General features: G+C 43.3%; 1 protein-coding gene across 4 annotated transcripts; it reads right to left on the bottom strand.

Moving 5' to 3' along the window:
• Positions 1-5,767: 5,767 nt before the first annotated feature.
• Positions 5,768-18,962, bottom strand: ISCA1 (iron-sulfur cluster assembly 1). 4 transcript variants are annotated; one of them, XM_082401296.1, is made up of 5 exons: positions 18,741-18,962; positions 13,194-13,268; positions 11,831-11,884; positions 8,976-9,081; positions 5,768-7,517 (listed from the first exon to the last, which is right to left on the bottom strand). In XM_082401296.1, the coding sequence occupies exons 1-5, from the start codon at positions 18,819-18,821 to the stop codon at positions 7,369-7,371; spliced, it is 465 nt and encodes a 154-aa protein (XP_082257422.1). In that variant the 5' UTR covers positions 18,822-18,962; the 3' UTR covers positions 5,768-7,368. The 4 variants fall into 4 exon arrangements, with proteins under 4 accessions (XP_082257422.1, XP_082257425.1, XP_082257423.1 ...); XM_082401299.1 differs by lacking the exon at positions 13,194-13,268 and adding an exon at positions 15,116-15,220 and having other exon boundaries at positions 18,741-18,955; XM_082401297.1 differs by lacking the exon at positions 13,194-13,268 and having other exon boundaries at positions 18,741-18,958.
• Between the last annotated feature and the right edge of the window lie 1,898 nt (positions 18,963-20,860).

Raw genomic sequence — 20,860 nt, 5'->3', positions numbered from 1 at the left:
AAACAAAGAGGCAAGAAAAAGTCTCTTGCCTCTTCGGCAGCTCCAGACCTTTTCCCGGACTCCCTCCCGGCTAGCTGTGGCGCACTTACCCCTTCAGGCTGTGTTCACGCCACCAACCCCAGTCCTCTCCCTGAGATCCGACCGAAGCCCGAGCCTCAGCTCCCAGCCCCGCCCGCCCTGGCGGGCGAGTAGACAAGCCTCTCGGGCTGGTGAGTGCTGGGCGGCACCTATCCTCTGTGCGGGAATCTCTCCGCACCCCTGTGGCTGCGCTCTCCTCCGTGGCTCCGAAGCTTCCCCTTCAGCCACCCACAGTCTCCGCTCGAGAAGGGGTTTCCTAGTGTGTGGAAACCTTTCCTCCTTCACAGCTCCCTCCCACTGGTGCAGGTCCCGTCCCTATTGTTTTGTCTCTGCTTTTTCTTTTTTCTTTTGCCCTACCCAGGTACGTGGGGAGTTTCTTGCCTTTTGGGAGGTCTGAGGTCTTCTGGCAGCGTTCAGTAGGTGTTCTGTAGGAGTTGTTCCACATGTAGATGTATTTCTGATGTATTTGTGGGGAGGAAGGTGATATCCACCTCTTACACTTCTGCCATCTTGAAGCTTCTCCCAGACTTTCCTTACTTTTTGAGGCAGAACAATATTCCACTGTTACCCAACTCAGGTGTGGTTGAGTTCTGGGTACTGTCAGGGCAAACCAGGCTACAGGCTCAGCTTTACCTGTGGCTATTCAGGGGTGGCGTATTCGTAGTGTTAATAATGACCATGAGTGACAGCAGACAAGGTGCGGTGAGACAGGCGTGGTCTCTACAGTGCCTCAGGTGGATTTTATGTGCCTAAGCTTATTGATTTTTTGTAATACAGACTTGATATTGTGTTTGCTGTCTTCCTCTGAGAAGAGGAAAAATATCTGAATTTTTGTAGTGTATATTATATAGAGAGAAGTTTGCTATGTTGAGAGTAAAACATAATTTCCTACAGTAATCTGGGTTTTCTCCCCTGTAGATTGGCTTAATGCCAAATTGCTTTGTTTTAAATAAGTGCTATCTTTCTCTACCCTGAGGTTTATCTTTTAACATGGAATTTCAGAAGTACAGACTCTCAAATTTGTAGGCAGGGAGAACTCTAATGCCACCCTTTCATCATGTATAAACCTCTTCTGAAATATTGGAGAAGCCCATCCATCTCCACTTGAGTACCTGGGGTTGCCCCTCCCCCTGTGGCAGCCCCCCCAGTTGTTACAGCCTTCTTTGCCTGCCTGCTAGAGGGCACATACCATGTTTTACTCGTTTTTCCACAACACGTTTTACTTACTTTTAGTAAACTGTATGTGTAAGATCTGGCGAACATATAGGTTTTGTCAACTCTGGAATTCCCAGGGCCTCAAAAAGTCCTAGTATAGTGTAGGTATGGAATACGTTTTTGGTGTTTGATAGAATGAACAAATAAATGGATTGAATATTGGAAAATAAGGAACAAGAAAAGATCTGTTGCAGCATCAAATTAGTCTACTTGACTTAATTTCCTCACAAGAGTGAAGGAAGTCCTACAAATTTAACTTATTTTGTTAAATTTGATACGGTTTCTGCCCCAGAGTCCTCATGAAGAGTTTCAACTAGGTCAGTGGACTGTATAATCTTTTGATGCTTTTCTTAAAATGTCCCTAATTGTTCATAAATAACCATCAATAGACACACCATCGAAAGACAATTTCACAGCTGAATAAGATTTTATCATCGTGGCTTAAAGGACAACAGTAATAACTGGTCAGTATATTTAGGCCACATCTAATGCTGACAAAGAAGATTAAAAAACATCACCAGGCACAAAAGGACAAATTGATTCCACTTATACGAGGCACTTAGTCAAATTCATGGAGAGGAGGGTTGAAAAGTTATTGTTTCATGGGTACACAGTTTCCGTTGGGATAATGAAAAAGTTCTGGAGATGGATAGTAGTGATAGTTGCACAACAATGTGAACGTACTAAATGTCACTGCACTTTACACTTAAAAATGGTTAAAGTGGTAAATTTTATGTTATGTATATCTTACCACAAAACAAATCTCCTAAGAAAGGCACGGCCCTGGGATTTCCCTGGTGGTCCAGTGGTTAAGAGTCCATGCTTCCAATGCAGGTGGCCTGGGCTCGATCCCTGGTCAGGGAACTAGATCTCGCACTCCGCAACTAAAGATCCCAAGTGCTGCAGCTAAGACCCGGTACAGCCAAATTAAAAAAAAAAAAAAAAAAAAAAAGGCAATGTCCTGTGCCACCTTATATGGCCAAAGAAGAGCCATACTTTTCCCTTCTTTTTAGTCTTCCTGAGATGTCATATTTGGTCTTTGTATTTGAGAAGGTTCTGGGTCACGTGCATTAGGATAAAAATGACTTGTGGACCCTCCAGGTCACCTAGTTCTGCTGGTTAGGCAGTGGTGGCCGAGCTGGGGATGCCAGCTACCAAGGAAGCTACTAAGAAGAAATGAGGCTGGGGTCTCTGAGATAGTTTTAGAGTTTCAGAATACCTTAAGGAAATCATAGTCAGCACTTATAGAGTTAAAAGTGCCAGGTGAACTGTCCTAGCCTTTGAGTTCTGTCACCTCACGGGTATTTCATGCTAATTGGAAACCCTGAGCACTACGGTGGGTGTTTAGTAAAAACAAACATGGGCATGAATTATCACTTAATACACCAGGTTCTTCCAGAGATAATTAATTTTAAAACTTGACACTCAAAGGTGGTCTGCAGAGCAACAGCATGGGCTCCACTTGGGCCTTGCTTCGCTGGATGTTCAGAACCCCAGACCTTTGGAATCAGGACTGCATTCTGACAAGATTCCCAGGTGACTTACATACAATCCTAAAGCTTGAGAAGAATTGCTTCAAGACTGGACTCCACAAAGAACAATAAAAAGGTACTCTACGGTGAACAGTTTGGGAATTACTTGTTCATGGAAGTAAAACCATGAAGTAACTCACTAAGCTATCAAAAAAAGGAGAGTTTTAAGCTGGGGGACTATTGCCGGACAAAGCCCTTGCCTTCGGGAAGGTTGAGTTCCATGCGATTACCAAAGATTCTGCGGGAGTGACGGAGGATGTTGACATCCCACATTCCACAGAGATTTAACCCCCTACATGGGTTCCGCATCTTGAAAGAGGCGGAGGGTAGGGTGGGGACCTCCAGACCTGCTCTCCCTCTGAAGGCTGGTGTGGCCTACCCGGGCCCAGGGGGTTCAGCTGCTACTCCTCGATTAAGGCAGGTTGCTCTCTACACAGGAATTCTCTTTATAGCTAATCAGCTACTAAGAGAATACAATTTCTCTGTATGATCGCATTTTTAGTTCTTTTCAAACAAGCTACTGTGGTCATTTGAAAGAAATACAGCAAACTTCCCGCAGATTTTAATACGGGACGTTAACTCCCTAATGGCGTGGAAACTCTCATTTCTGTGAACTCTTGCTTTGACTGATAATCCGTGGGTCAAAGGGGCTAGAACTATAACGTACCGAGTGTGCACTCTAAGCTGGATGCTGTTTATATGCGGTTAGCTCTTCAACTTTCCCCAATTCTGAGCTTGTTCTACAGAAGAGAAAACAGGCTCAGAGAAGTTACCTAATCTGTGCCAGGTCTCAAGGCTACAAAACGACAGAACCCGTGATTCAATACAGGTGCACCTCACCCCCCTCTCCCTTCGCACACCAGCCTCCCACGAACGCACTAATGTCGGCATCGCATTTGTATTTACTCCACACTGAAGCTGTCTCCCTGGCCCGGGGCACGTCTGCCCTGAGGCACAAATGGGACATTGGTAGTTAAAGAGCTTTGCAGGCTGTGAAGGTCCTTACAGATGGTTAGATGGCAGCGGAATTACCAGGCGGCTTACCACCACAGGCTTTTGCATTTCCCTGATCTCTCAGCCGCCAAAACAAGGTAAGAAAAGCTGATTTGTAAAAGTATTTCCTGCTGAATGAAATCTAGGAAGTACTGGAAACCTAAGGGACATCTGATCTTCCAGGGGTTTTTCCAATCCCATTCCACCCTTTCCCCTTTGAGAAAAGAAATCGTTCTTGTGGGTGCGGAGACAGAGGGCAGGGAGGCGCACTGCGGCCACGCAGCACGGCACCCCCATGCCCTCGGCTCCCGGAATTCTCCAAGGGGTGTTTCAGTCACAGTGGCCTGAGCAGCCCCAGCTAGCATCCTGCTGTGGAAGAGCCGGCTTCTAAATGTGATCTTCTAATACATCATCAACCATCGGCTCTGCCTCTGCGTGAAGCTCCCTCCACAGCAGCTGACGGCCTACACGTCACACAGGGGCACTGCGAAGTGACCTCACAGGACGCCCGAGGTATGGAGCGGAGCTTGGATTTATAGGATGCAGAACGGACAGAACACCAAATGGCTGTAGGGGTTATATTGCCAAAAATAATTACCGTGTGCCTGGTGCTAAGTGAATATGAGAGAAAATGATAGTGCTCTTGTCTTCAAGAACCTTTCAATATTGTGCAAAAAACCAAACCAAAACCCAAACACCAGTACAAGCATTGCTAGTGTGACCAGCCAAGAGCCACAAAATAATGGCCTGTCGCGGTTGCTGTGTTGAGTCCCGCCCATTTCACCTAAGCCTGCCTCACACCGGCCCCTCCCTCAGGTCCTAACTGGGGTTTTTCAGTAGCCTCCTCCTGTCCGCCCTCCTCACGCAGCCTTCTCCCTCTCCACAGGGCAGCCAGGGTGACACTTCTAAGTGCAGTCGTTTTGATGACCCCCTCGTGAAAACCTTCAGCGGCTCTCGGTACCCACAGAACCTAGAGCAAGCCCCACATCCCATCCCTGCCTTGCCTTCCATCCTGTCTCCTGCCCCTGCCGTGCCTCACAGTCTTCTGAGTGCTTAGCTTCCTAGCGTGTTTCTAACCCTCTTCAGTTTTGTTCATTCTCTTCCCCAAAACTCTTCTAAGACTCGGCTCAGGTGCCATAACCTCTTAGATACCTTTTTAGAAGGGCACCTGCAATCTCGGTTCTTATCGTGACGTGCAGAGCAGCCTAACTGCGAGGGGCATGGGGCTGGAGCCAGATGGTGTGGGTTGTCATCCTGACTTGGCCACTTACCACGTTGCCTTAGGTCAACTATTTTGTCCACGCCATATTTCAGTTTCTCATCTACGAAAAAGACAGTCATCAGACCCACTTCACTGGGTTGTAGTGAAGACTGTTAATTAGAACAGTTCCTGGCATGTAGCAAATATGGAATAAATGCTATTAGCAACACTTACCCTATTCTTTTCATTGGTGTCTGTCTCATTTGTCAACGCTAAGATCTTTCAGAGATGGTCTCTGGTTATCTGTGAAGCCTAAGGGATGGCGGAGAGCAGGTGCTCACAAATATGCCTGAAGGTAACTACCGCAGGGAGATGAACATAAAGCTCAGACGACAGAGCTGGAAAAAGCATTCTCTACCGGGAATAACAACGTGTGAGAAAGTAAGGATGAAATTTGCGTGGGAGGCTGTAGAAGCAGCTTGGATGAGGTGAATGACCCTTAGAGTGAAAAAGGGAGAAAGACAATACAGAAGGAGAAAGGGAATGAGGACTCTGGAGCCCAGAGCAATCTGAAATGGTCTGTCAACGGGCTGCAAGGGGACCCCAACAACTAAAAGAGTGGATGCAACAGAATCGGGTGGGGAAAATCCTGGCGGCAGGGAGACTGGTTAGGAAAACAGAACATTACTTATTAGTAGCAACAATGGCTGCTATTCACAAACCCTGCTCTCTTAAAAGAAAAGGCAACTTTATGATCACAAAGAGGCTACTTTTTTTTTTTTATTGGCAACTCAATCTACATATATACAGTATTGCACAAATTATAAGTGGGTTGACAGTTATATTAACAATACAAATTCATGAGCATTTACATAAAGCTACTGCTCTTGGTTTTGGTGCATTTTGTGCCTGGTACTTCAGTAAATATGACAAACATAAAGGAACTCAGCCACTTCAATTCATAAGAATCGGCTTTCAAAAAAAGCAAATATGTCATCTCACAGAACACTTAATATGTCAAACCCAGGAAAATTAATAACTAAATGACAAAAGGAATACTGTTAAAGAAAAGTTGGTGATAAAATGTCAGGTTAAAATATTAGGCTTAAAAATTTTAGCAATTGGACTTAGGACCCAGAGTGTACACATCATATTGGGAATTATAAGAAAAGATCCCCATGTTCTGCTTCACAATTACTACCTTCCAAAAGAACAGTTCTGGGTGGCTACAATGTCTTCTTCCCTGCTAGTATAAACGACTGTTCCACAGTCCTGGTGAAACAAGATGGTAATTCACATAAATGGGTTTTAAAATAAGATTCTTCTCACCCCAAATAAAATAAAACTAAATATGCTCTCCAAATTACAAAGAAATCTTATCCAAATGTTCACCAGATAAAGAAGCCAGATCACCCGTTTACCTTCACTGACTGCCTCGGAGCGCAGGGCTGGCGTGTCACCTTCAAGAGGGGGAGATGTGGGTGGTCCCGGCTCTGCCCCTACCCAGCCTGCAGTGTGAGGGGGGACAAAAGCCCTTCAGCTTCCCTGGGGTTTTGTTTCCCCGGGTATAGAACTGAGGGGATGGGCTAGGTGGCTTTTAAGAGACCTTCTGACGAAAAGGATCTAAGTCCGCTTGAGATCCCATATCCGAGCAGACGCTTAGGGTGGGCAAAAGAAATGGACTTAAAAACAGGTGGGTGAAGTATTTACCTTTTGATCCCATCACTCAGAACTATTCTGCACTACAGTTCAAGGAAATCTTTGTCCAGTACTCTAATGGCTGGGGATGCTGCAGGGTAAGCAAATGAGGCATCTGACAATGAAGTTTTAGATAAAAATGTAGAAACGCTGTGTCCAGTTTGGGTAGAAAAACAATGCAGCACCACACCACACCAGCAGTCAAGACTTCCTGCCTCTGAATGTTAAACGCCATCCATCTTGTTGGGAGATGTACGTTCAATCCTTTCAAAAGATCTACCAATCTACACCTATTAAGAACATGTTTTCTGAAATCCCCCCAGGAAGGCAACTTCCATGAAACTAGTTCTAACAGAAAGGATGCAGGAAGGAGAAGTTAATTGCAGGGTAAAACTTTTTTTCTTTACAGATCAGAAAGACGACACAAAGAGAGCAATAGATTCTCATTTTCTGTCCCCTATAAAGAACACAAGTATCAATTCTTCTGGAATCTAACACACTGGCTTCATTTTCAAATGCATCAGTTTATTTTCCTTGTAAGGCAGCCATACATTACAAACCTTAAGCATGTGACAGTCCTATGACTTCTTCAATAAGCCCTAGAGCTTCCACAGCTCTCCTGGGGCCTACAGCCCGAGTAGTCCTGAGGAGTCAAATATTAAAGCTTTCTCCACAGCCACACGTTCCTTTGATGTTTGGGTTATTGAACACAAACTCACTGGATAATTTGTCTTCAACATAGTCCATTTCTGTTCCTAAAAGTGTTAGCTGTGCTTTCTTCTCGATGAACACTCTGACTCCTGGGGGAGAAGAAAACATGAGTCATATAAAGCCTGCCATCCCATGGAACCTGCTGATTCAAAGCACAACTGAACTTTAAATAGTATCCACTAACAAACGTCAAACAAGAGGCTTTGAATCTGTCTCAGTATTTCCTTTAAGGGATGCAGTGCTCAGTTTTCTGTCTCCTTTCCTACACAATAATCTATGTCAAAAATAACTGTATTAGGCTAGACAGTTGTATACAGCAAATTCCATGACAATTCTGTGTAAAACTAGAATTTGCCTTTCTTCGCTATACTTCAATTTGCTACATGAAGAAAATGTGTATATTCTCAGTAAGAGTTCTGTAAAGATGAAGTCAATAAGATTAATGAAAATCCCGAAATGACATTTGTACACACAACACACTGCCAAGCCTAGAGAAACACAAAGGACTATGATATAATGGGCTAGTTTAATAAGACTAAATCATAAATCAGTACAAGCAGTTCTGTTTTTCTGCTTATGGACCGGAAAACTGATAATAACATAACTCCCTAGTTATCTCTACCTACCTAGTTGGTAGAGGTGGGCACCTTCATAAATACTAATGGATTAAGAAAGCTTTCTTCCTTATAAAAAACTGCATCATTACTTAAATATGAACTATCTTTATTAGATCTCTTCTTTAAGATGAAAAGTTTCAGGTTTAAGATACTTTTACGTATTGATTTTAAAAATAATATACTAACAAATGTCTTTATTGATCAGTAACTTAAGTGCAATAAAAAGAATACACATCAAGAACCCATGAAAACTGGCTAATGGCGCACACAAAGCCAGTGCTGCAGAACCCATGCACACTGAAACTCCCCTGAGGTTGTGGCAGTACTTATTTTGTTTTAAATAGATTTTATCAGATTATTGGGGAGGGGCAGGGACTGGGGTGGGGGAGGGGCAAAATATAATTAAAGCACTGCAATTTTTAATACAATTTGGAAATAGACTCTTCTAAAGCAGGAGATGACATTACTTATTTGACACAGATGCTTCACACCAAAGTGGCTGGTTCATTATGAAGTTTTATCATCTTAAAATCTTTCTGCACACAATGATAACCTTTCATAACTGAAACAAATAAACAAGTTCATCCAATAATCTATCACTTAGTTACTAAGAGCACAGCCTCTGGAGTGAACTTGATTGGGTTCAAATGTTCATAAGGCCACTTATTGGCTATGTGACCTTAGGCAAACATATTTAATCTCTCAGTGCCTCAGTTTCTTCATCTGCAAAATGGGGACAATACAGTACCATTCTCATTTAGTTGCTGTGTATAAATCAGTTAATATATGAAAGCCTGTCAAACCGTGCCTCCCTCACAGTGAGCACTATATACACCATTCCTACTATTATCATCATTACTCTCCATGCTACACAAGGCTAAACATTTTAGGGAGAACAAAGTGTCCAGAAAAAGTTTGCTTAAAACTCACCATCTTGAACAACTTCTTCATCAGAGTCTCCTTTTGTCTTTGTATATTCCAGAGTGTAGGAAAGGCCATTACAACCCCTGGTTCGGACACCAACTTTCACACCAACCTGAAAAGGCATTGTAAAAATAAACTTAGTTTTAAAGTAGCACAGATTAAACAGTTATATTAATAAAAGCCCTATTTGATAATATTCATTTCCTCAAAAGCTAAGCAATAGGGAAGTATAAGCAGAATGGAAAAGGAAGTATAAGCAGAATGGGAAACTAGCATTTAAAAAATTTAGGACGTATAAGCAGAATGGGAAACTAGCATTTTAAAAATTTAACTACTGTACAAATATCATTACAACATTGGCAGGGATCCAAAAAGAATAAAAACCAATTATATACAAAGAAAGCAATATAGAGGGAACACTGCCCCCCAAAACTACAGTCACCAGTACCCTAAAAATGAGCTTGTATGTTTTTTCCTATTTTCTTTCAGTCTTTGTCTCATATATAATCTAAACATGGGTTTTTTTATTTTGTTTTTTTGGCCGTGCCATGTGGCTTGTGGTATCTTAGTTCCCTGACCAGGGATTGAACCCATGCCCTTGGCCGCGAAAGCTCAGAGTCCTAACCACTGGACTGACAGGGAATTCCCTAAACATAGTTTTTATTAGAGCAGAAATAAAAAATTTATTCTCTGCTTTGTTTTTTTCCCACTTAAGACATCATTTTCCCATGTAATTAGCTTTTGTAATTATCATTTGCAACTAATGCCTACGTAATATTCCACTACACCTAAAGCATGTTTATTACTTAACCATTACTATTAACCATTTTGTCTGGGAATAACATTTTTAAGGGAAGAGTTTTAATTCCAAAAATGAATAATCACCTTTTTTTTTTAAAAAAAAAAAAAAAGGAAAAAAATATCTGATGGCAGAGACGACTACCTAAGAAAACTGGACTTTCTCAAAAATGTTTTTGCTCCACCTCACCATGTGAGATGTTCCCAGGATACTTCCCTATGGTTAGGTTCACCAAGGTTCATAGGTCATCACCTGGCAATTGTATTGCCTCTATGTGACATGGGGCCTTAATTCTGTAAACACTCTCAAGTACCAGAAAGCAAAAGACTGCAGTCAACACAGACGTTAAGAAGTTTAAAAAGTGACCAAACAGCACTTTTAAAATACCAATGTCTACCTCAATGTAGTTTTCTAACAATATCTACCCAATTTCTATCTATTCTTGAGTCCTATCTGCTTTTTCGTATGCGTATACAGCATTATCATAAGAAGTATCATTTTAGCAAGCAGATCCTGATTCCCTGAAAAGCAGTAACATGTGCTTGCTCCAGGAAAGCAAACATAACGTGGGAAGACATCTGATGAAGAGCGTGAGTTAGATGTTAAGCTGTTTGGTGGTTTTGATGAGTTGAAGCATTCAGAGTATTCTCTTCTGTCTTCAAACAAGGAGACAGAACTATAGCTTTATTCACCTTCAGAGCGACAGCTTAGAGAATGTGTGAGGGAATTTCACATATTCAACATGGTAAATAATAAACTGCCTGGCTGAAATTCTGGAGCACACGTCATAAATACTTGTTTAACTTAGTTTTTATCTTTGCAAATAGGAAGACTCAAACAAGCAGGAAGTCCAACTATTAGGAATAGAGAGACACTTAAAGAGTATGTGAAAATACAGCTTTAGGTAACTGGAGTTTGGAAAAGGGATTGCTTATGCCACAAATGACACCTGATGAAGTGTTTGCTCAAGCCTTTTCATGTCAATATGAACAAACATCTCTCAACTCTACAAAAGTGAAATTGTGTCACCTGGTCAATTTATACTCTAGTCATTAGTCTACCCAAATTGAGTTGGAATTGAGTTGGAACACTGATATACTTAGATTTAATAATTCTTAGGGGGAAGATGATCGAATTCCTGTTACACTGTAATACAGGTTGTACAATGGAACTTAGAAACTACTCTGTAGTATAATTATTGAATATTAATAGTCTTGGAAGTCATTTACAGTATCCCTTAGGCAATGAACAATGTGCTAAGATTAAGATGGTACGCACACCCTTTGCCCAACGATTCTACATCTAAGAATACAGCTTATGTAGATGAAATAAGCTATGCCTACAGGTCTAGAACAATGGGCCTGGCACACTACAGATGCTAAATATTTGTTGAATAATGTTTGTGGAAGCACTGAATGAGAACAACCCAAAAGACCTTTAATACGAGAGCCTGGCTAAATAAACTTGTTCAACGAAATATACTAGTATATGCAGCCATGAGGAGAATAAGGATCTTTATGTAAGGATATGGAAAGATCTTCAAGCTATATTATTAGTGGCAAAGCAAAGTGCAACCACAGTGTGTGTGGTATGTTCTCACCTAAGTAGGAAAAGAGACACACACGCAAATGTAACAAGCAAAGTCTAGGCCAGTGGTTCCCCTCAGGGAATTAGTTTTGGTTGTCACAACTCTGGCAGAGGCCAGAGATTCTGCTAAACATCCTGCAATCCACTCCCAACAAGGACTATCCAGTCCAAAACATCAACAGTGCTGAGGCTGAGAAACCTTGGTCTAGGTAATAAAATGCACAGATGATCTGTGCAAGGACACGAAGAGGCTGCCTCCTGGAAGGGAGAATGAATGAAGAATGTGGGGTGAGAGAGTGACTTCCTTTTCATCATACCCTGTTGTGTTACTTGCGTTTAAAAATCATGAGCATTTTTTACTTTTTAAATAAAAACCCCTAAATAATGAAAGCACACTGTTTATCACAAGATAAATTCATTGTGAAAATACAACTTCAATTTTTTACTAAATATTTGTCTGATTGGTTTTACTTACGTGTTCAGGCTTATCTTTAAGAAGCTGTTTTATCTTGTTTACTGCTGAAGGTGTCTGAAAAAAGGGAAGGTTATTAAGTTGTTAGTTACAGACTGCATTCTTCAGCCTTATATTTCCTAGTATTTAAGACTACTCAAGTCTACCTTTAGCAAATTCACATGGTGAATTTATGTTCCATTCTCACCAGAGTACCTTGTGGATTTCATACACAAGCATATGAACTCTACTCAATTAAAAGCATTTTTTAAAATATCTACTAGCAACATCCTCTTCATCCCCTGCCCCCACCCCCCCAGTCAAGGTCAGCTCCCTGTCATAATCTCTATGGTACTATCTACTCACATCACAAATGTAATTTTTCTAGTCAGCATCTATTTCGAATTCCTACTTTACGCCCAGCAACAAGCACATTGCCTGACACACAGAAGGCACTCGACAGTCAATGAATGATATCAAGTACCACATTGGGAAAGCCAACCTTCAGGAATTTTTCCTATTGATCATTATTAACTCTATTGCTCATTCTGTTTACCCCAAATCTATTTCAGATCCATCAAAATGCACACCTAGAGGAAAAAGTGTTACTAGCATCAAATAACCCAGTGTGTGCCTCTCGTGCCAGGCACACCAAATGTTCACAGAGACTGATTAATTGATTGACTGATTTCGGCCACGTGGCACATGGGATCTTAGTTCCCCAACCAGGGATGGAACCTGCACCCCTTGCATTGGAAGCACAAAGTCTTGACCACTGGACCTCCAGGGAAGTCCCTATTCACAGAGATTATTACATCAGCATCTGAGCATCAAGATGACCAGAACTAAGTTAGTCAATAATAGAAACAAGAACATGGAAGAGTTTTCAGGAGAAATGCTGTTTAACCAAGCCCAGTTGTCCTCAAAAATAATAAAACGTCTCAATGTACTTCATGCGTAGATCAGCATTACAAACCCCAACTTCCTGAGGAGGCTGTTAGGGAGAAAGCCTGTCCCAGGGCATTCCTGGTCCACTTCCTAGCTGTGTCCCAGCCCATTACCTGGCTTAAACAGGGATAAAAATCCCTCCTCCTGAGGATTCTTGTGAGGATTAAATGAACGAATTCATGAAAAGCATTTAGAATAGTGCCAGGAACAACTCAACATAAGCCAGCTATTATTATAACAATGAGAATATCTTATCATGAAGAGATCATGTCCTTCCTACTTTTTGTTTTACTAGCTCCTCCAGCTGGCAATGCTGAGCTGGTCCTCCAGTTTTCTCTACAGGCATTTTCCTGGTTTGTGAAATCTCAGAGTGGACATTAGGACCTACAACTAGGTAGTAATCGTAACCAGAACTCAAGCCTGTGCTGGGGGTACAGACCTGATGGATGGCCCGAGTGTGCTCTTTCACCTTGTCTGGTGGGGGCTTGGCCAGATGAAGATGCTGAAGCAGAGTCTGGACCCAATTTAGAAAAGTCATGAAACCAACGTAGAAGGTTGAGACTATCATTAAAAAAACAAAAACAAAAACAAAAACAGGGACTTCCCTGATGGCGCAATGGTTAAGAATCCACCTGCCAACGCAGGGGACATGGGTTCGATCCCTGGTCCGGGAAGATCTCACATGCCACGGAGCAACTAAGCCCGCGTGCCACAACTCCTGAAGCCCGTGTGCCACAACTCCTGAAGCCCGCGCGCATAGAGCCTGTGCTTCGCAAGAGAAGCCACCGCGATGAGAAGCCCGCGCACTGCAACGAAGAGTAGCCCCTGCTCGCCGCAACCAGAGAAAAGCCCGTGCGCAGCAACGAAGACCCAACGCAGCCAAAAAACAAAAACAAAAATCACAGAATAGTGCACTGCACTTGATAAACAGTGAAACTTTGATTCAGTTATTAACATACGGTGTGTATGTGTTTCTTATTGTGTGTTACTTTAAAAAAAAAGTTAAATAAATCACTACCAGTGGGTGGTTTATAAAGGCCGTTTCCCACAGTTCTATCAGAACACGAGCCAAGGAGATCAATGACAGGGAACAGGATGGGGGGGTGGGGGAAGGAGGAAATTCTGCAGAGAATTACGGTTTTTTTTTTTTTTTTTTTTAAGATCACAGTATGTTAACCTCAAATAGAGAGATATTAATGGAAAAAAATTTTTTTAAATGCTTAGTTACCCTTCTAAGTGATTGCCAGTAAAAACCAGCTTTCCTGATTTTCATGGTGATATTTCCCATGTGAGTCCTGAAGAAATTAATCTAATTACTGTCAAATTACAATCAAAAGATTTCCGGTAAATTAAAAAAAAAAAAAAAGGCACAGCCATGGGAAAATACTGACTGGAAGTCCAACCTGATGCGGAGCCTTGGTTTATTGCCAGCAGATGGGAGGTGTAAGCTCAGGGCACACGTACTATGCTGCCCCAAGTGTTTCTTCTCATCCTGACCAGGGACTGAACCTGGGCCACGGCAGTGAAAGCGCCGAATCCTATCCACTGGACCAGCAGGGAACTCCCGAGTCCCATGTGACTTTCTAAATTATCTAATTTGCTTTTTACAAAAGCAATATATTTCCTTCTTTTCTCAACTCTTAATAGAAAACACTTAAACAGCAAACAAAAGCAATTCATGGAGAGTGGTCCACTTACCACAAAGTGGTTGATGTTCAACATTTCACACTGAAAGGGGCTTAAGAGAAAAATTGCCTGCGTGCCTGGGGACTGTCATTACAGGAATCAAAACATGTCTTAATTTTCTAGTGTCAGGCAATAATCAAATATACCCCACTGGGAGGAGTGTTACTGATGCTGTATAACCCTGCTGAGAGTCCATTTCGGGGTAAAGATATGGTTATTAGAACTTTCCAAGCAATGGATCTGAATTTCAGAACAAGTCAGAATGACTAAACAGGGGAACATTTGGGACTTAAGATCATTCTGGGAAATAGTATAAAAACTTCAACTAAACAACATGCTGGAAGCCTAGCGGCCCTCCAATTTCAACATACTCCCCCAAACAACTAAGTTACCCACACCCACCCAAGAAAGTTATGTATAATCAATGAGTCTAAGTCACCTGGGATTTGGCCAGTGAAATAAAATTCAAGAGGCCCTTGAAACGCAATAAAATATAATGATTTCTCTCATATGTGTATCACAGAACAAGACATTCTTTCAAGTGAAAGAGTATCTTTGAGTGAGATTATTTTGGTCTTAAAAAAAAAAAAGATTTCTAGTCTGTTTTTGTGGTTGAAATTATGGGAGAAGGCACTGTAGATAAACGAATTTTTTGACTACTTCATAGCAACATACTTTTACTTTATTCAATGCCATAGCGTTTCTATTCCTTGTAGCAGAAACTTTCCATCCTCAATACTGCATTTCCTTAGTCATTCCCCAGGCAATTTTCATTTTTTGCTGTTTAAGGAAACAAGATTAAAACCCAAAGTTAACTCCACGACTATGTATACTAAACATGAGCCAACAACTACAACCTACTTTCGTTCCACTGTAAATCTGGCATTTTAAGGTTTAAAAGATGGTAGATAAAGGGCAGCCAATGAATAAATTTCAGTATACGTTGTTTGACTCATTCTGTAACAGCTATGGCATTATGATGCTGCTTGCCTTTTGTCTTTGCCTATTCCTGTACATGCAGGTAATCATAGTGTACACCCACAATTTTGTGGCCTACTTTTGAAAGTTTAACATGCTACTCATTTGATACATAGTAACATACATATATTCACTGTTGCTTGAGTACTTTCTAGGCGCTTAATGGCTTATATGCACCATCTTTTTATTCTTTCAGTTCTGTGATTTAGGGATTAAAGATTAAATAATTTGCACAGGGCTAGTAAGTCAAAGAATTAAGTTATGACTCCCAAACCTTTAAAAAAAAATCATTACTTACAATGACTACATATCTCACCAACAAGATTTACTCTTACTTATCTAACTGGCCTTTCACTGTTAGACATTCAGGCTACTTCCAATTGTTTCCTGTGTAATGCCCCTTAAATTGCCTCCATATACCAATCTTACACCTTGGTCACTGTTCCGAAGGACTTCTGGGGCTATTCCTTCAATGAATAAACACCTCCTTGAGCTCCCATGTATTTAACATCATATTGTTTCCATACCCTTCTCAACCAGGAGCTGCTAGAAATTAAGCCCTAAGGCACCCACTGTATGTAATGAATTATCTTCTCTCCTATGCATCGAGAATGATGCTGGCTATGTACCATTAATCTTCATATCTTTGGTTGAGTTTTAGGCCAGTTGTGGGTATATCCCTAACCCTAATTAGGGCTGCGATGATTCTGCTTTGTACAATGGAAATAAAGGCCTCTGCCTGCCATATAGTGTTAAATCTTCAAGTTCTTCAGTCATATTTCACTCTGGCTCCTATACATACAATTCCATTCGCAATTCCTGGGCCTGCAGGGAAGTAGGGAAGGGGGATGTCATCCTCCTTGGATGAAGGGTACTGACTTTGATGTGGTGGGTTGAAACCTTAAAGTATTCTATCAAGGACCCACCCCTGGTTGCATAAAAGTGCCTGTGACCAGTCTTTGAAGTCTTTCTCTCCGGCAAACCACTAATCCTCTCCTGGATTAACATCAGTTAACACAGGTAATTTGGCTCTGAAAACATGGAATCATGCTTTTATTTCATCAATACCTTTTCCTAACCTCTCACTGACTAGACTGCACAGGTACAGCACTTCTCAAAGGTTGCAACATGTCGAATTCCTGATGTCAAAATTTATATACTTAGCTAACATTCATCATCTCTTCTTACCCGTTTCATTGAACTGTCTCATTTCATTTGCTCTCATCTGTCTTCACTCATTAGTCCTTTGATGATTTCACTGCTTTTGCACTTAAATGAACATGGCACTAAACGTTTGCAAAAACACTTAAAAATTAAGCACAGATATCAATACATGCATGCCAGTGTGTTAAAACTAGGAACACATGCCAGGATTAAAATAACTGCAAGCCTGCTACCACAGACCTTTGGTGGAAAGAAACAGGGATGTGCTTTGGCACCAGCTAAGATCACAGGGAAAGGGACTAAAGTCTGCTAGACAGTTAAGTAGGAAAAATTCAGACAATGGACTCCTGCATGCTAATTGGAAATGTTGATCAAAGGCAACACAGAGCCCTTGTGAACTGAGAACTGACATGACAAAGCAGTGCTGGTAGCAGAATTGGCCTGGTAAGCCGGGACAGGTAATGAAGCATAAAGGAGCAAATGCGGATTGAGAGCCCAGGTCTGAGAAAGTGGGCTGGGTTATTGTTCCCAGTAATTTCTAGAGGTGCCAAAGGCCAGGCCCATGACTGTGTTCCAAGAGGGTGGGAAATGTAGGTCTTAAATGTCTGATGACTAAGTAGGAATGGAGAGAAAGGGTATGACTCAATTTTTGAAGAAAAGGTATTGATACCACGCCAAATGGTGGAGAAAGAAAAGGCAAAAAAGTGTCTCCACACTTTCTGACTCTTCCTGGCTCTATCAGTACCAGTGGCAGAGTTCTTTTGATTTGTGAATAATTTTTACTCAGATCGAAAGGAGACACAAAGTATGAGTAGTGCCTTCTAGTTCTTATGATTTCAAGATCTTGGAGAATTCTAAGATTTGACAGTGTATCTTTCAGACAGGAAAATGGGCTTGATGGTACAGAAAAAGGGAATGTAGAATACAGTATCACATAAAAACAGGATAACCTCCTTGTGCACCTAAAACAGTGACCCATTATAAAAATATATTCTCCCACCTGATCATGACTTTCTCCTGTTTTGCTGAAACGAATTTTCCGGCAACAGGCCTTCTTATGGCATTAAATTGAACGGAATCCATGATTCAATTTAATCTGTTTTCCCCAGTCTTCAGGAATTGAGTGTTTGCACAAAGGCTTCTTTACCAAGAGTGGGGTGTGTGTGAGAAGAATGCTGAACTGATCATAAGATTTCCTATGAAATCAATCTTTCAAAATTGCAAATAGTGACTGCTTAATGGACAGGGGGTTTTCTTTTGGGGCCAGGTGTTTTGGAGCTACATAGAAGTGACAGTTGCACAATACTGTGCATGTACTAAATGCCACCGAATCGAACGCTTAGAAGTGGTTAATTTTATGTTAATTTAAAACTCAAAACAAAACTGTGCAGTACGTCGGGGATCCAGCATGCGCAGTAAATTCTGTAAGTATCTGCAGCAAGTTTCCTTTGAGTGTGTTTGACCTTTCACCCAGAGAACACTGTAAACTCACTCAGGGTGGACATTTATCCTTCTTTGTCCTTTGTTAGAGCCACCACGGCCTAGGACGGCTGGAGGCACAGAGTGCGTTTCAAAGCCTCTTCCACACCAGACACCAGGAAGTAACCCTTTGTGCACTGCAACCCTGATCTCCGCAAGGGGGTGGGCTTTGTTGTCTCCGCGCTCTCACCGGCGCTCCCGCATCACACTGTGGTCCTCCGGCCAGGCTCGGCTAGGCTCGGCTCTCCCCAAGCGCCTCAAGGGTAGGAACCCTGGTTCATTCACCCAGCTACGCCCGGCACCTGGCACTTCGACCTCTAAGTAACCCGCGACCTCAAGCACTGCTGCGCCGGCAAGACCCTCCGCGGCCCCAAGCTCCGGAAAAGCCGTGCCTGACCCCCAGGGGCCGCGCTCGCGCCGCCCCTCCCCCCTCCGCACGCGGCGGCGCGCAGCCTGCTGGGAAACGTAGTTCCCGGGCGCTCGGCTCTCGAGGAGCAGCCCCGCCCGCGCTTGTTTATCTCCCCAGCAGAGGGGAGTTGGGGGTGGGGATGATGCGGCGGCTGCGGAGCAGGTCAGGGGTCCCGCCGCCCGGCCGTGCTGTGCCCTGCCACCGTGACCCCCTCGCGGGGGCGAAGGTGAACCAATATAACGGGCCCGGTCGCGCGCCCCAGCCACTCACCAAGGTGAGGGCGGCCCGGGTGGGCTGCAGCTTCCTCTTGCTCACAGCCCGGACAGTGGCCCGGACTAACGAAGCCGACATCCTCGCCGTCCCGGCGCCCCGATGCCTCGGGCCGGAGCTCGGCCACCTCAGCCTCTCTCCATGGACACGGCGGACGCATTGACGCCACAAGCTCCGGCGCACGGCGGCCTAGGCCCCGCCCCTCGTGGGCCCGCCCGCGCCGTCGCCATTGGGCGGGCCGTATGAGTGACGGGCGGGGGGCGGGCCGTATGAGTGACAGGCGGAGAGCGTGGCGTGGCGCCCGGGCCGTGGTCATGTGACGTGGGGCACAGGGGTCGAGGGCAAGGTCGTCGCTCTGCGGCAGATCTCCGCGCGCTGACTCAAGCCGGACTGGGGCACATGGAATGAGCTCGGACTTGTGGACTCTGGAGGCGCGCCGTTCCACGCCCTGCCTTCTGGGCAAGGTGCTGCCCCGCCGCTTAAGAACTCAGAGGAGTCTACCGGCCGGGGAGGTGCCGTTCTCAAGGGCAGAATGGATTCGAGGCCCGGACAGCTACATACGTTTCCGTCTTCCTTTTTGGTCCAGCTAGGCAGTTCTTAAGACCGTAGAATTACCGCAGATTCTCAATAAATATCCTCCTTCTCTCCCCCGCCTTTCCCCAAGCTGCTTGGGATGTTGAAATATGGTACTAACACAATGTTCGCTTTAGGTTGGAATCCAGCTTTACTGTAAGATGTGACTGGGCAGCTCTGGGAATACCTTTATAGCGAGTACCAGTCGATAGCTTGATGGAATACCTGTTGCTTGTCAGATCTTGTGGCTGCTGAGGGACTTCTGTCCTTTAATTCGGCAAACATTCCTGAGCCCCAGGCTTGTGCAGCCAGCATTATACACAGGCATACACAGGAAGCCTGGTAAACGGAAGGTCCAAGGAAGAATTGGAGATCCTAGTAGGAGAGAAGTGCAGCAGGGCCAGCAGATGGGAGGAGAACATGAAGAAAGGCGGCATTTCGAAGTGCTAAAGGGAAAAAGGAGGGAGGCGGTTCTGTGGAGTCTCGCTGGGGAGGATGGATTCTTGCTCAGTATTTTGACGTGGGAAGAACTAATCAGTGAAGTGTTTTTAATTTTTATTTTAAAATGCTGGGCTGGGCTGGGCGAGGGCTCCCCCTCACCCCCCGCCACGCGCACCACCACGGGGCGGAGTGTGAAGTGTTTATTAGAACCCAGTTTATCTTTCATCCCCTGGAGCCTACAGGATTCGATAGTTCAGAATTCGTTAAGTAATTTTCTCTCTGCTACTGAGATGCAATCGCACTGACAGTAAGAGAACAGTTGTTTTCCAAGCCCCGCTGTGCACAGAAGAAACTGGGATTAGGCAACGGTAGTGTGGAATTGTCTCTTGGTTTCATCTTTAGGTGGGTGATTTGACTAGGTGGTGATCTGTGACTAGGTGGGTGATCACGTTCCTTCTCATGCCTTGTCTCCTAAAGATACGGTGAAGATTAAATGAAAAGCTCTTGGAAGACTGCACAGCACACAGCAGCGCTCCATAAAGGGTGCTAATTGGTAATAGATATTCAAAGATGCCATAAATTGTGAAAATACTCCATATGATACAATGTCATTATACATTTGTCCAAAGCCACGGAATGTGCTACACCAAGAATGAATCTTAACGTAAACAATGGACTCCAGGTGACAATGATGTGCCCATGTATGTCCCACTCCGGTACAGGATGTGGACAGTGGTGGAGGTTGGTGTGCTGCAGGGGCCATAAGGGAACTCTCTACTTTCTGCTCAATTTTGCTGTGAACCTAAACCTGCTCTAAAAAATAAAGTTTATTAATAAAAATGTAAAAAAAAGATGCCATGTATCATTTTAATCAATTATTGAAAAAATGTTATACAGTTGTGTAGCACTGTTCAGGTTTCAGAAGAACCCTTGAGCACATTATCTCATTGGAGCCTCACTACTTTGAGCCACACAGAGCAGGAGCGCTGGCATGGCTATTTTATAAGTGATGCTTAAACTCAAGCCCTTTAGTAAAGTGCCTTAGACACTATTTAAAAAATCTAGTCCTAAATTTTCTGATTGAGGATCCTGTGTATGACTAATAG

This window comes from Balaenoptera borealis (assembly GCF_965194805.1).
Source record: "Balaenoptera borealis genome assembly, chromosome: 8".
Taxonomy (NCBI): domain Eukaryota; kingdom Metazoa; phylum Chordata; class Mammalia; order Artiodactyla; family Balaenopteridae; genus Balaenoptera; species Balaenoptera borealis.
This window is presented reverse-complemented; position numbering and strand designations above follow the sequence as displayed.

Bases quoted from the DNA above. Each gene is read 5' to 3' on its own strand.
- ISCA1 (XM_082401296.1), bottom strand. From the start codon at position 18,821: ATGTCGGCTTCGTTAGTCCGGGCCACTGTCCGGGCTGTGAGCAAGAGG. The intron at 13,269-18,740 runs GTGAGTGGCTGG...AATTGGGTCCAG, and splicing joins CCCGGGCCGCCCTCACCTTG to ACTCTGCTTCAGCATCTTCA. The intron at 11,885-13,193 runs GTCTGTACCCCC...CCCTTTTTTCAG, and splicing joins ACACTCGGGCCATCCATCAG to ACACCTTCAGCAGTAAACAA.